This window comes from Alligator mississippiensis, chromosome 12, assembly GCF_030867095.1.
Source record: "Alligator mississippiensis isolate rAllMis1 chromosome 12, rAllMis1, whole genome shotgun sequence".
NCBI lineage: Eukaryota > Metazoa > Chordata > Crocodylia > Alligatoridae > Alligator > Alligator mississippiensis.
The window spans coordinates 31,738,318-31,754,626 of NC_081835.1; the positions used below are offsets into that span (position 1 = coordinate 31,738,318).

Here is a 16,309-nt window from a genome sequence, read left to right on the forward strand (position 1 = left end):
AGAAAAAAATCACTCTCTAAAATACCCCCAAATCCATGTTCCTCCACAAGTAAAATAAAAGACCACTATAAAGAGAGAGAGAGAGAGAGAGAGAGAGAGAGAGAGAGAGAGACAGCAAACAGTTGGACAATGTTTTATTGATATATCTACAGTGTTAAAACAAGTCTCTTATCATAATAATAAAGTGAACTCAAAATACAGGTTTCATGAATTCATGAATACATATATTGCTGCCCTCCCACAGGGCGATGGCCCCCACACAAGGGCTATGGCCCCCCAACACAGGGTTCAGCTCCCACACAAGGGGTTCAGCACCCCAACAGGGGCCAAATGGCCCCCGCAGGGGCTGCCATTCCCCCTTCAAGGCCCACATGCCCCACCCCAGACCCCCAATTGCTGCTCCCCCTGGCCCCACCCCCCACCAGCTGCTGCAGCCCCCCCCCAATGGCTGCCCCACCCAGCACCACCCCCCCAATGGCTTCCCCACCCAGGCTCACCCCCCCAGGCCCTCAAGACTACACCAACAACCCCAGGCACCATCACTAAAAAAAAAAAAACTTCAGAAAAAGAGGAAAAAAGGGGAAAAAGAGCCTCTGCTTACCTCAGAAGCAGGGGTGGGGGGGCTCCAGGGCCTGCTGTCAGAGCCCCCCAGGCAGCACAGGACAGCACAGGGGCAGGAGGGCCCGGGCTGGGGCCGCTGGGGTTGTCACCCTGCCCCGCACTGTGCGGGCGGGGCCCCAGTCAGACAGATGGCAGCTCCAACTGCCGGTAAGTGCCAGGTTTTTTTTTGGTTTTTTTTTAAAGTATGGGTTCGGGGGGCAGCGATGTGGGGGCTTGGTGGGATGGGGCCGGACAGGGCAGGGGTTGGAGGCTGGCAGGGGGAAGGGCCAGCCTCGGCAGGACTCAGGGGGGCTGGCGGGGGGAGGGGTCGGCCCCAGCAGGGGTCGGGGGCCTCAGGGAGGCTGGCAGGGGGGAGGGGCCAGCCCCAGCAGGGGTCAGGGGGCTCGGGGGGCCTGGCGGGGGCAGGGGGGACTGGCAGGTGGAGGGGCTGGCTGTGGCAGGGGTCAGAAGCCTCGGGGGGGGGGCTGGCGGGGGGGAGGGGCCATCCCTGGCAGGGCTCGGAAGGCTGGCGGGGAGAGGGGCCATCCCTGGCAGGGCTCATGGGGCTGGCAGGAGGAGGGGTCATCCTCGTCAAGGCTCAGGGGGAGGGGGTCTGGTGGAGGGAGGGGCCGGCCGTGGCAGGGGTCAGGGTCCTTGGGGGGGGCTGGTGGGCGGACGGGGGGCTGGGGAAGTGGGCAGGGCCATCAGGGGTCCCCCCCACAGTCCCTTACCCCCTCCTCCAGCCCCCCCAACCCTTTACTCACCAGCACCAGAGCCCTGGTGGTGAAACACACAGCCTGGCCAGCCACATGTTTCAGCACCAGGGCGAGGGGCAACCACAGAGATGCTTTGGCAGCCAGAGTGTCTCTATGGAGGACCCAGCCTCCGGTTGCCTCAGAGCACGGTCGGGGACCATGCCCTGTGCCGCATTTTTATACTTGCTTTTTTTAGACCCCTGGATATCCAGGGGTCTAATTTTCTCCCTGTGCTACATACTTGCAGTGCGGGGAATATTTTTTTGTTCCCGCACATGCCTGTTGCTCCACCTCAAAGGGGTTTGAGGCAGGGTAAGAGGCATGTGCGTGCTTGTCTAGACACGCCTATTTGGCTTCACATCCTAAACCAGTAGTTTTACTTCCTTTACTTTTGTTTTTGCCAAGAATGCTTGCATTAGTGTCTAAGCAAGTCACATCGAAGCCTGCCTTACATATCTCCATGAGCAAGATTACAACTCAGAGTACAGACCTAAACATGTTACTGAACTTATACACTTCATCCTCACATATAATGTCAGTTTCAAAATTCCACCCAAGACAGCACACAAACCACCAGCAGACTCTCCTTATGCCTGAAGAAGGGTGTTTGTGCCCAAAAGCTTGCAAACAACAATTTTTCCAACTATTTAGTTGGTCTAATAAAAGATATCACATTTACTCAAAGAACCTTGTCTGTCTAGGTCCTTAGACCAACAAGGCTACAACCAACAGCCCTGTATACACAGGTCTGCATTTTTATAAAAAGAGCAAGATGCAACTTATGGTTTGATAGTGTTTAGAATAATTTTGACAAACACAATAAAGAGAGAAAACCCAACGACCGCATACTGACTTTTAAAATCAGCCTCCAATGTGGATTCTAAACTTAGAGTGAATAATACTGGGTGTAATCAAATTTTATTTATGAGAATTTGTAGCATCAGCTTATTTTGATTATATCAAAATACTTTCCACATCTCTGTAACATTTAGTTTTCATAAGCCAAGTGACAGGATAGAGGTGAGGAATAAGAACTGGAAGTGAGACTTGCAATAAGAAAACTGAGGGTACAAAAGGACAGGGAGGTATTTAAGTTGCATGACCAGAAGATGAAGAAAACACACAGAGAAGCAGAATAAAGATGAAGGAAAAGACAGAAACCAAAAGAACTCAGTTTTTGTACTCACCTGGCTTCATGGAGCCTCTCTCGTGTAGCCCTAGAATGTGAGCTTGGATCCTGCAGCAGAGGCTGCTCCTGGTGCCTTGATGTTTGGTCACATTCTCCCCAAGGGATACCCTGATACTCACCTGCCACATCTTGGATATTATGTTTAGTAGTGGGGTTCTCTTCTGCAGGGGGAGATGTGCTAGGCATTGTCACCAGCGGGTGCTCCTGGGGCTCCACCTCTCCTACACCCCAGCCATGCACCAGCCTGTAGGAACAGCTGGATCATGGACAGTTCGACTCCACTTGGATATCATGTCCCAGTTCCTCTCATTCTTTCTGGCCCTCGGTGTTTGCAACAGTTTTCCTCTCTGCCGCACAGGTTTACTTGGATGGTAAGGTAACCCCAGTGACAGGTCTCCAAGCAGCCCCAGCCCAGTCAGCCTTTTGCATACATCCTGTGGCCTTTCTCCTGGCCTCCAGGGCGTTAAATGAAATGAAAGAGAAGCAAATAACACAAACTCCAGGGAGGTGCCTTCGCCCACTCCCCACTCACGCATCCTGCATCTGACAACTTCGCCGTCCCTCGGTGTCTTCCTCCAATCCATCTCCCTTGCCATCCAGGGCAATGTATCCCTTTAAATATATCCCAGACCCCTCTGCTGGGTCCCTCTTTGGCCTCTCCCTCCAGCGTTCAGGAAGCCTCAGCTTGGCTCAGGGGGAGGTCTCGCAGCTCCTTCCCTCCTGCATCCCCCCAGCTGTTTCCCCACCACTGGCTTTCACCTCAGCTAGGCAATGTTCTTTGATGATGTCACCTGGCCATGCCGGCCCCAACCACAGAGAAAAGTGGCTGATAAACCACTCTACCCCTCTACAGGTCATCCGGCCCAACTGTACCTGTTAGGGGTAAGTTTGTCCTGTTCTCAGGGTTTTTCTTCTTGGTGTCATGGTGGGCTGCCCGTGCCACGATGCACGCCGTGGGAGGGGTCTCCCACTCCTCCTATCATCCCCCTGGGACAGTTTTGAAATTTGTTTCAATTCTTTGTCAAAGTATGGAACAGATATTAAGAGTGGCAGTTAGCTGTGTTAATCTGTAGTCAAGCAGAAACTAGGGTAGAGTGGTACCAGTTAGTCTCCAGGGCAGTTTCAACCAGGGTGCCATGGAACCCTGGGGTGCCACACAACATTAGCACTGTTAAGTATGCAAATGCTTCCACATGATTTGCATAATAAACTCAGAGTTTTCAAATAGGAATCTGGTATCAAAACCATTCTGACCTTTCAGAGTTCTTTACAAACACAAGAATTGGTCTATTTTCCCATAGTCAAGAAATGAGTAAAAACTAAAAATCAGCATTTTCCACAGGGTACCTTGACGCTAACAAGTGATGTCTTGAGTGACAACGTTAAGAACCACTGCTCTAAGGCTGCATGTAGACAAAACAGGAGGCATATGTGTACAACACTTTAAAGCAGGCTAAATGTTTTTGCACCGCTTTAATGGTGTCGGTGTTTTCACACCTCAGCAGTGCATTGTGCAGTAATTCCAGCTGCTGTAGGAAATTTGGTGGCATAATGTGTCTTAAAGACTTGAGGTACAGCAAACTAAGACTCCTCCGAGGAGTTTTACTTTGCTGCCCCTACAGCTGCAGAGCAAAGCACTGGGTTCTGTGCAGCTCCACGGCTCTGCAGGAAGCCTGGCAGCAGACCAGAAAAGCAGTCTCCGCCCAAGAAAAATGGCGAGCCAGATCTTCCCCCCCCACCCCAGAGGCTGACTGCCTGCCTGCACTGCCAGGGGCCCGGTGCTTCCCTCCGCAGCTGCGGTGACCCCCGGGACCATGCAAGCCGGGTGTCTGTGGGCGGGTGCTGCCTGGAGGGAGGGTTGCCATTGCCACAGAAGGAAACACCAGCCCCCTCCCCACCTCCTATGGCCCAAGGGACCACTCCGCCTACCAGCAGATCGCCCTCCCCTCCCCACCAAAGAGGCAGGTAAGTTAGCGGGGTATGTACATGACGCAGGGGTTTAATCAGCCCTAAATTAATGCAGTGTTTTAACACAAGCCCTAAGACATCACCTTATCCCAATAAAAATGCAGTAAAGTACTGTTATCCTCATAATACACATGGAAAAAATGAGGCAAAGACAAATTATTTGCCAGGTGTCTCCCAGGAGGCTAGAAGCAGAGCTAGGAACAGACTCCAGCTTTCCCTAAGTCCTAATACGTTAAGTAGAAGTCTTTTAAAAAATTGACTTCACCAGGGAGGCCTGCACAGCAGTCTAGTGTTGCTCCAGAAGAGAAGAGCATGACATGATTTTTAGGAATATTTAAAACTATATTTACGCATTGGTTTTCAATAGGATGCATGTGTGAAAATGAAGCAAGTGGTTTGGTACATATTGTTGCTGTTTTAATAGATTCTAATTTGTTACTGGCAAGTTCGGTCTGAACAGCAAGAAATTAGGTGGATCCACAGGATCATCAGGATGGATTTCTAAGTATGACAATGTATATACACCCTAGATTATCTAAAATATTCTATATTATATTTTTTATTTGCATGTGTAATACATAGTCAATATTCAGGGCACAGAAGGCCTTTCTTTTAAAGCCAGGCTACTTTTTTTTTGTTATAGGTATCTAGTTCAAATGCAGATCTATGCAAACTAATTTTCTTTATTGTTTATATTCACACTTCAAATAATTATTCATAACCAAAGTTTGCAGAAGGCTAAAAACCCTGAAGGATTATATTTTTGTTATTTCAGCTTGGAGTGGAATGCCTAGCCCTGACAAGGAAAGGAAAGCAACATGTCTGCTTCAAGCACTATTCAGTGTTCAGTCAATTCAAGAAAACCAACACATACAGCATGTAAACCATTAGTAGAAACCTGTCTTTCCTTTCTCTCAATAGGGCCTATGATATAGTCTCTGTTCATAATGAATGGATACACAGGTTGAAGTGGGCACCTTTCTTCCAGAAACCCCACTGCCACAACCATGTCTAGCTATAGGCTCCTTCCAGCCTGTGGATGTGAATTTTGTTTGTATGTAGCAACCCCTTTTTGTGCTTACCTCACTCCTTTTATTTCCTTATGTTCTTGCAATTCTCTTGTAATTGCAAGAGAGCCATTACTAGTATGTGTTGTGAAGTAGAGATGAGTTAATTCACTGGGTTCAGGCAGTCATTTAAGCCCTTCCTGCCCTGGCCTGGCATCTTCTGTTTGTACCCTTTCGCACTACAGCGGCATATTAGAAATGTAGTTCAAAGAGACTCAACTGGAACTAATGGAAGGCAGTCACAACAGCCACCTCTAGAACACAGGAATTAGTGAGTAATAATGGACAGTTGTGTCAGAGTACATGAGATAAATAAAATATCCATGCATGCCTTTCCTTGCTTTTCTAGTTATATATAATAGTCTATTCCATGCTCGGCTCATTTCTAAACAAGCTTCATATGTAATAAAACTTAGAACTATCACAGAATGAACCTTGCAAAATCAAGCAGTCACAGAAATTTATACTAATCTCTCTCACACTTGACTGATCTCAGTGGGATTTCACAAATGTGTTGTCTACCTACAAATTAGTTAAAGGCACACAATCCATGTTTCATCTAAGGTTTCTATTTTCATATTAAAAAGTGAGACTCTTTATTGTCATATAGGGCACCAAAGCTTTTGATTAACAGATATCATGTTTGAAAACAAGGAATTTAATTTCTCCTCCTCTAATCTCAAAGAGACAGACTGATGATTAGAATGTCTCTTCTCAAGTCATACAACTGGTTTTACCCATCTGATGCATCCCAAACCTGGACTTTCCAATGAGCATCTTCCTTTCTCTCAGAATTCCTTTCCAACAGGTTATAGATTTTCTTTCAACTATGCTTTGCTAAACAAATCCAAATAACACTTTCTGAAAAAGGGATTAATGAATAAAATACATTTTCACAACAGGAGAAGTGAATATTGTAGGTACTGAAGTTCCATATTAGTGTCAGATTTATTTTAAACTGCTAACTGTATTGCAATTATTGAAAAGACGAAGGGCCTAATTATTTATTTAAGATCCAAGATTTACTCATGTAGACAGCCTCACTGAATAGGTGCACAGACAAGAATTTGAGTTTCAGTTTGCATTGTTTTTTTGATGGTATTTCTTACAAATAATGTTAAATGTTAAAAAGTTGTTTTTTAATCTAATTTTTGTTAAAAAGTTGTTTTTTAATCTAATTTTTCATCACTTAACTACTAAACAATCAAAACACACAGCCAGAATTTCATTAATTTTATGCTGAATCATATTCTGGTCCTTGCACACTAGAACAACATTCCTTGTCAAGTAGTAAAGGCAAGTAATATTTTACTTTTAAGTGACTTCTCATTGATATTATAAAAAGAAAGTTCTATGTTCAGATGGAATTCTTCTTTGGAATTTTTTAAAAATAAAAATATTCTAGACCTAAAACAAGATAAACATTCAATAAACATTAGCAAAGCTACATGCTATGGAAATGTACTGATAATGAAAATAAGATTTGGTTTGAAAGAAAAGTGTATAATCTCAATTTTGACTACTTCCCTTGCATTTCTTATAGCCTTGTCTGAACGAGTCTGGTTTTGATGCTTTCACACACAAGATCATGCACTGGACATTCAGGAAGTTTAGATGGGAAAAAAAACAACCAAAAACCCCTTTAAAAACATAAAAATGTCCATATTTGAACATAAAACATTTTTTTTTCCAGATGGGCAACTTGCTCCCTCAAATATTTTCAGCAATTTCCTTTTCTGCCAACCCATCTTGCTGGCAGCAGTCCTGGCACAAAACAGGAAACAAGGACATCAGATGATTACTTATGGCACACAGCTAGAGCAGAGGACAAATGCAATTCAAGTATCTATTCTTTCTGATTTTATTTTCAACCCAAAAAGGAAAAATGTCCTCTCTGTACCTAGAGAATCCATCACATTCTTCTGCTATCTTATTTGAAAAAAACTTAGGAAAGAATACTATAGCAGTAATGATTTAAAGCTATATCAAATAACAAAAATATTGCTTCTTTCATACTAATTCACATAAATTGGAGTTTTCCTCCCACTTTTATTTTTACCACCACCGATTCTTCAGCAACAGAAAGTTTCAAAAACAAAAAATTCACATTTTAAAGATTTTCTTCGTCATGAAAGCCAGACACCTTTTAAAAATGAAATGTAACAATTATGGATTACTAGAGATGCAAAGTTTGCAGGTCCTTGGCCACAACCTTTCCATTTTTAAGTGATGCTGCCCATTCCATTTTTCTCCATGTTGTCTGGAGTGAAATCCAATTCATCTGAAGCTAGATGAGATTCTGAACAGGTGCACAAGAAGCATGCAGAAGAGCAAAAGCTTGGACAAAGCCTCAACGAGAGATCTCCTAGTAAACTATTAATATGTCTTAAATGTTTTTTCTTTTTTTTCCCCTCAGTTACATGGAGGAAGTATTTCAAAGGAGAGAACAAACGGCTAGAAAATGGAAGACTGCAGACTACCATCTTGGTAGGCTTTGGGAAAAGTTACAATATACAAATTTAAAGGATGCAACAAAAAATTCCCAATGCTAACTACTCTGAGAAGTTATGCTTCATAGAGATGTGGTATCTTAGAGTACCATAACTGAGAAATGCAAGGTCACAGTAAAGAATTTTTTTTCTAATCTTAAGGAAAACCGTACACTGACAGACTGAAATGCCGTAAAGACCATAGAACAATGTGCAAATTAACTCCAGGTAACAAACTGGGACTTGGCTCACTTGAGCCTTACACTCATAGTCATTGGGAACCTTTTCCTTACAAATTACTCAGGAAAAACCCTCACTGAATTCAACCTAAATGTTATCCAGCTAAGAGCTGCAGGATGAAGCGACATACATACAGCATTTCAGCAGACACTGGTGTACACCCACCCCACCAACACACTATACTGCTCTGAATGCACACAAAGGTACGTGCACAGCTAGAATTAATTCCCCAAGAATCGTAAATGAGATAAATTAGTAGAGACATGGATATGCAGCAGATAACTTAGAATAATCATTGTGATCCACTGGCTAGGAAAACCAGACTAGAAGTCATAAGACCTTGGATTTATTTCCAGCTCTTCCACTAACCTGCTGTGTGACCTTCTGCCTCTTAGCTCCTTCTGTTTGTAAAATGATAAAAAAGAACAAATTCAATAATAAAAGAAGAAAATTCAGAACTGATAAAAGAAAACTCTTTTTCAGACTGTGGAACTCTGCCACAAGAAGGCCCAATTACTTAAAAGAAAGAAAAGGATTGGACTACTCATGTTATGAAGAACATCCAGAGTTATCCTTAATAAAAACAACAAACATCCTGAAAGGGATATTAAACCTTCTTCTTTAGGGCTTAGGAGATGAGATCTACTTTTGGAGGAGCAGAGAAGAGTCACCATTTGCCTACACCAAAATTAATTCAGCTTCCTCTGAAGCCTCTAGATCTAGCTCTATTGGATAAGATACTGTGCTAGATTGGACCAGAGCTGAAATCAGACTTCTGTTTCTTTAAAGACTGAAATGCATTGCATCCAGGTTGCAATCTATAAACCATTAACTTAATATGCCTGAATAAAAGCAGTCCATGTTCCAAGTTGCTCCCACATTAAATTAATTTTTATTACTATATAAACCTAAAATTCAGAAAAATCCCAAAATAACTCAGCATTTATCAGGTGTCTATTCAGGACATGATTTTCTTTTTAAGAAAGTGTATTATATGAGGGGTGTTCTACATACCTCATCTTGTTAAAACTACATGTCACCACATCACACCATATACAACCTGGCTAATAGATCAAGAGTAGCAGAAAAAACTGCTTTAACTCATCTTTTGCAATAGAAAATCAAAAGAAATATTTATATATTTCCGCCAATTAACATGTATTATGTATGTGTGTTTTCTACAACTAGTCAAATTAAATGAAGTTTCAACATAAACTTCAATAATTCCAAAGGCATAAGTTCCCCATTACTGTATTTACTTTTGAGATCCAAACACTTACATTTCAGCAGTTATTTAAAAGGTTTTAATTACAAAATGGTTTTAATTCTTTGGAAAATAGTTCAAATACAGGTAAAAAATATTGACTGCACACTGTTCTTTCTAGAACTCTCACATATCATTTTCAAAGTATTTATCAAAAAGTCAAAGTCAAATATGCACATATGAATAGGATTAAGCACATTTGTGAACACATCTGCTCTCCTAACAGAGATGGCACCCATTTTCATTTACAGTACAGAGTTTATCAGCATTAACAAGGCTTAAGAGGCAGCTTCTGCTAATTCTGACTGCATTATAAAACTGTTCAAAACTTCAAGATTACAGTACCTGTATACTGACCTGGATACTATGTATGTTGACTATCACTACAAAAACACAGGTCTCAGTAGGCATGGACAGATGCCATCAGGGGCTAACTTTACTGGACAAGGATTTTAGGGTGATTTAATTTACAAAACAGGGGCTTGTACACTGTGAAACACTTTCCTTTTGATTTACACTGAGTAAAGAAAAAAAATCCTTCATTTATTAATTCAGACTGCAATACAGTAGGCTGCATCCATTGATGCTTACCTAAACACTCTGTTTGGGTATAGTGGTTTTATTCCACCCCCCCAAAAAATTAAGAACTTTTTTGTACAGTATTAAAACACTATAGACCAATAATGATGTTTCCCTACATATATAAATTGTTTTATTACCCTAATCATACTATGTTTTAAATTTCGATTTCAAATATTTTATTAAATCAGAAGATTGAAAAATGTTTTTGTTTAAAATTAAGCCCTGCAACTACTTATAGAGTTTCCCCATTTACAGATAATATTGTGAAAATGTGGGCCCTATCAGTAACACACCCAGGTTTAGACTCCAATAGCAAAACAAGCAATTGCCACATTATAAGGCTCTCAAGTATAGGCTACCTCATTCATACCCAGAACTCAGGCATGTCAAACTGCAGCTGTGATGCTGAATGAGATGCTAGGTGGCTGGATGGGGAGATGCCGCTGAAGGGGGAAGGGTGACTTAATGAACAAACAGGAGGAACATGGGGCCTGTCCTGCATCGTGACAACCCACATCCTAAGGTGTGGGTCCGCACCGCAGACTTCACGCAGGTCCAACACATCTATGAACACGGGTGCTATTGAGACACCTTGGGGGGGGGGAGCGTCCATTTGCCCACCTCCTTTTTGTGGCGATTCAATGAGAAGCACAAACCTCCAGGTGATAATGGGAATGGGAAAGTTGACTCCTCAGCCGGGAGCCCGAATGACGCTGGCCAGTACCTGACGGCTGCCCGCAGCCTCATGGCTCCAGAGCACCACGTCCCACAAGTTTTCCACATTGCGACAAAAAAGGCTGAGGACCTGCGGGAACCACCCCCGGTCCCAGGGACGCAGGCAGGCCGCCCTCCAGCACGCTCCGCCCGCCGCCCGCGCGAGGCCGCCTCGGGGTGCGCACGGCGGGCTCGTCCCCGGGGGCCTCAGCTCCCTGCCAGTCTGCGGGCCCGTGGCCTCGCGGGCCACTGCGCCAGGGCCCGAGCCCGTGTGAGGCGGCAGGACGGCGGGGCCGGGCCGGGCCGGCGGCACTTACCAGTCCGTGTGCGGCTCGTCGATGACCAGCAGCAGCTTGAACTTCCTGGCGGCGGCAGCGGCCGAGACGGAGGAGGCGTCCACCAAGCCGGCCGAGGCCGCCGTCTGTTTCACGGCGTTGGAGAGGGAGCTGAAGAAGCTGCTGCCCGCCGACTGCGGCGCCTGCTGCGGCGAGGCCGACTGCGGCGGCGGCCGGCGCTCCGAGCCCGGCGAGGCGGAGCAGGGCGCGGCGGGTGGTGGCTGCTGCGGCTCGGGCCGCTGCAGATCGGTCATGTAGCCATTGGGCAGGTTGGCGATGAAGCTGCTGTCCGAGAGCCTGCGCCGCAGAAAGTTCATCATCTGGCCGGGCGGGCGACGGCGGCCCCACCGGCGGCGGGAGAGCACGGCCGGGTGCGGGTCACGGAGCTGCCTTCTGCGGTGCGGCGGCGCCAGCGGCTGCTTCTCTGCCGCTGCTCGCGCGCGTCTGCTGCCGCCGCCTGCGCCCTTGGCCGCTAGGGGGCGGCGGCCGCGGCTGCTAGGCTGCGGCGCTGCACCGGGGGCTGGGCGGGGCCGGGCTGCAGCGTCGCCGCGCCTGTGCGGCGCCGGGGCTTGGGCGGCTCGTCCTCTGCTGGCGCAGCGCCCGGGTGGGGCCCGGCGGGGGGGCGCTGTTGGCCCCACTGTGGCTGGACTCTCGTGTCCTCGTGGGGGCCGGGAGCGAGGGTGGGCCCCTGCCGCCCTATGCCCCCCACGCAGCGGGAGAAGGGCACCCACGGGGCGCAGGGCCCCTCCCGTCTACTCGACGCAGAATTTTCTCAGTTACAAATGAGGCCGAAGCTGTACTAGGGGGCGCGGGTCGAACCGAAGAATATGGCTGCAGGGACGCCGGGGCAGTCTGCAGGCCTGGCAACAGGAGATTCCTGCCCACCATCAGCCGGGGGGGCCAAGGCCGTGCCCCTAACACCTTTGTAATGAAGTGGGTGGAAGGGAGCTCCTGGATGACAATGAGCCAATAAGTCAGGTGACTCCCTCAACACTGCCCGACAGGACTAGAAACGCCGCTATCGCTGCCAGGCAGTTGGTTTTAAACTTTGGGCGGAGCAGGAATGAAAAGGGGGTGCAAAAGTGCAACCACCCTGGGATGCCTCCCATCTCTGCAAGAACTGCTGACACTGACAGGCCTTTAGCAGAGCAGAGGCATCTCTGCTGCTCCTGTGAGGAACAAGGGTCCAGATATGGCCTGGAGTTCATTCTGTATTCTACTCTCTGACATCACTTTATCTGGTTTAGTTTTATGTATCCTCATCACAGTCAGCAGAACATGTAACTGTTTGTACAGTCTTACCTGTAACAGATCATGTAATGTTATAGCTGTTTAACTCTACTGTTAATTCTCATGTCATTTTAGTAGAAGCTGTAAATAAACTCCTCATCCTACATAATCATAAAGTCATTGTACGCTGTCACAGCAGAGTAGAACATGTGCATGCCCAAGGCAGTTTCACACCTTAAAAAGTTTGAGTTTGTATCAGTGTAATCTTACCCCTGACTCTCCTGCATGGGTAATGCTTTGTTCTGGGATGATTACAGCATCTCCGAAATGTAGTTTAATCTTAATTTATTGAAATATTATTTAAACTTTAATGTAATTTTTTGTCTGGAATGTAGCTGAAATATATGTTCTACGCTGCATTTGACAACTGTTTAGAGATGACGTATCACAAACACTTGAAGCAAAATAAATGTTGTTTTCTCACATTATAGGGGCTAGTCCTATGTTCCAAATATTTCGCCTTTCAATTTTCTATGGCTACGCTGGTGGGATGTAGCATCCTGCATAAGCCTATTTAATGAATCACTGCATTCATAGATGTTCATTTAACATCTAGTGGTAGAAAATAACATTGACCCAGTTAAATGCAATTCCAAAGCTTCTTTTAAAATGATGTGTTTATACCATAAATGCATCCTGAAGATGATAAGAAAATGATTAAGATAGGCATGGCTCATTTTTCAAAATCACTCTGCGACCAATATTCTTTTGTAATTTGCATTAGGACCATGGGAAGCTTAAACAAGTGAAGTAACCTGAAGTTAAGGATGTAGTTAAAATGTCTTGTTCACTTCACCAGTCAATGGCTGGCACTGCTGGAAGATATTTGGAGCTACAATTACTTCAGAGTGAATTTAGGACTGAAGGAATACAATCAGGAAGAATGGCTGGATTTTCATCAATGCCATTAAGACTTATTAGAATTACTGAAGATTATTTTTAAATGGGATGAACAAGCTTTCATAGTTTCATAGTAGCTAGGGTCAGGAGGGACCTGATCAGATCATCTATCCTGACACCCCTGCCACAGGCAGGAATGAATGCTGGGTTCACAAGACCCCAGACAGGTGATCATCTAACCTCTTCTTGCATTTGCCCAAGGTAGGGGCGAGGACCACTTCCCGAGGAAGTTGGTTCCAGATTCTAGCCACCCTAACTGTAAAATATTGCCTCCTAAACCTATTCTCCATCAGTTTATTACCATTGTTCCTTGTCACCCCAGGTGGTGTTGGGGAAAATAGAGCTCTTCCTTTTTGCTGATGATCTCCCCTGATGAGTTTGTAGGCAGCCACCAGGTCCCCCCCCCCTTCCCCCCCAGCCTCCTCTTGCCAAGGCTGAATAGGTTCAGGTCCCTCAGTCTCTCCTCATCGGGCCTGAGGAGAGCATACCAAAGTATTAAATAATGTTATCTATGAGTAGACAGAAGCATATATATAAAATGATTTATATTACATTGACACAGCAAGTTGTCGACAATGATGAAATTACCTTATTATCTCTTGATTCTCTTGATTATTATGATCCTTGATCCTTATTTTCCCAACAATTACACATGTGCAACTTCCATTCATTTCGGTGGGAATTAGTCATGTACATATGTTAGGTGTCGCAGGGCACTGAGGTGCCCTGCTCCTAAAGGGGGGAAACTGCAGGGAAAAGAGCCCTAGCAAGGAATAAGGAGCCCAGCTGTGGGTTGCCAGGGCAACCAGGAGGTCAGCTGACTGAAAGGGGCAGGGCCTGGTTCCTATATAAATCACAGGCTGAGGCCAGAGGTGGTTCCCTGTCACCAGCCATGGAGGAAGGAGCTCTCTGCTGCAGAACCAAGGAGAAGCCTGAGCAGCACATGACACTGCTGTGGGATGAAGAACCCCAGTAGGCTGAACTGTGATTATAGCCGGGTGGCTTATGTTTTAAGTTATAGCCAAGAGGCTTGAGTTTGTGTTACTGTTTGTTAAACCAGTGGTTTGGGTGAGGCTATTAGGGGTTGGAGGAGGCCTCATAGGGGACTCACGGCAGAGTGTGAGGACCCAAGGCGCCAGTGAGGGCGCAGCATTCAGGGTACATAGAACCCAGCCCCAGAGAGGGGCAGTTGAGAAGCCCCAGAGAAGGGGGTGTTGTGGAGAAGCGGCATTGCGGTGAGCCCCGGAGAAGGGGGCGGCATTGCAGTGAAACCCGGAGAAGGGGGCGGCTTGACTGAGGTGCCCCGAGGGGTGGCGATGTTGCAGAGGAGGCCCCAGAGGAGGGCGGCGTTGCAGAGGAGGCCCCAGAAGTGGGCGGCATTGCAGAGGAGGCCCTGAGAGAGGGCGTGGGAAGAGAGAGAGAGAGACAGGGCTGTCGAGAGACCAAGTGCTAGAAAGGGAGTGGAGACAGAGAGAGAGAGAGACCGAACAATATCTATTCCAGCTGTGAGGCTTGGGGCGTGGTATAAGGGGTGGTTGGAGCCATGCATAGCCCATAAGGCTAGGGTGCCCCGGAAGCACCCATTGTAGAGCGGGACCCACAAGGAGTCCGGGAGTTCACGGGGTCCGAGTAACCAGCTAGAAGTGACCAAGAGGGCGTAAAAGGCAGCCTCCCAAATATATAGTGACATCAAAGACGTGGCGGGCGAGAATCTGAGGGTGCCCTTGGGCTGACTTGGCACGGGGAGGGGGCCTTGAGGAGATTACGGCCCTCCTGTAGGACCCTGCCCGTGACATTAGGAATAGCAGGCTCCAGGAATTTTTAGTAATAGATCCCTACTATCATCACTAACAATGCATCCTTTCTTCTATTGAAAAAATCTGAAACAAATTAGTAGGGCTGTTCAAAGCTTCAGGTGGTGATTCGATCTGGAGGAGATTCAGCCCAATTCAGTGGCCAAATCTCCAAATCCAAATCGAATCAGGGGACCTAGTTAAAGGTCCACATTGATTCAAAGCTCTCCGAATCTTTGGAAAAGATTCAGAGAACTTTGATTTGGGTAGTCCCGGGTGGCTGCAGTCAAGAGCTGCAGCTGACTTCAAACTGGTAAGTATATGAGGGGCTGGGGAGTGGGGGCTGGGGGAGGGGACCATGGGAGGACCCCTTCCGGCCCCCTCACCCTCAGCCCCCACCTGCTCCCCCAGCCCCCCTGCAATGGCTGCCCCAGGTCTCTGTGTTTTTTAAAAAAAGCCCTTCTGCTCACTGGGTGCTGCTGGTGGGGGGCGATCCTTGCTGCCCCCCCCCCCGACCTCCACCCTCCCACAGCTGCCCCTCCCGGGCCAGCTCCGATCCTTTAAAAAAAGAAAAACGGAGAAAAGCCCTGTAGCTCACTGCTCCTGCATGAGCCCCACACATGGTGCAGGGCAGCGGGGATCGCCGGCAGAAGCTGTGAGTCCGGAGTTGTCTCGTTTGTTTGTTTGCTTTTCTTAAAGGGCCAGAGTTGGCCTGGGCAGGGCAGCCATGTGGGGCTGGGGCAGCACGAGGGGGGTGAAGGGCTCATGCAGAGCCCCCCATGCAGCATGGAGCAGTGGGGGGCAGCAAGGATCACTCTCCACCCCCAGCACCCAGTGAGCAGCTTGGCTTTTTTTCCCAAAGAGCTGGGAGCTGGGGTGGGCAGAGCAGCCGTTGCCAGGTTGTGGAGGATGGGCCTGGGCGATTCAGCTGAATCGATTTGGAACAGTGATTCGAATCGGCGAATTAAATCACTTTCCCCCACATTGGCCGAATCCAAAGCGAATACTAGCCACTTCGCACAGGCCTACAGATTAGTGTTCCTGATTGTGACAAGACAGTAAGTGTAATAATAACACCTTCATGTTCAGAAATCTGCATGGAATCAAGTCTACTGGTTTAACT

At 46.8% G+C, this 16,309-nt stretch overlaps 1 protein-coding gene across 5 annotated transcripts in view; it reads right to left on the minus strand.

The window, feature by feature from the left end:
• The window catches only part of SYN2 (synapsin II), a 623,389-nt gene extending 611,712 nt beyond the window's left edge, over window positions 1–11,677 (minus strand). For 3 of the 5 annotated variants that reach the window (XR_009456083.1, XM_059715916.1, XM_059715917.1), the window contains exon 1: window positions 11,186–11,673. Coding sequence is in view for 4 of the 5 variants with exons in the window: in XM_059715916.1 (XP_059571899.1) it covers window positions 11,186–11,523 (338 nt within the window). In the remaining variant the exon portion in view is untranslated. Of the gene's footprint in view, window positions 1–11,185 lie in introns of all 5 variants that reach the window. The other 2 variants (XM_014597696.3, XM_019496298.2) reach the window with 2 other exon arrangements.
• Between the last annotated feature and the right edge of the window lie 4,632 nt (window positions 11,678–16,309).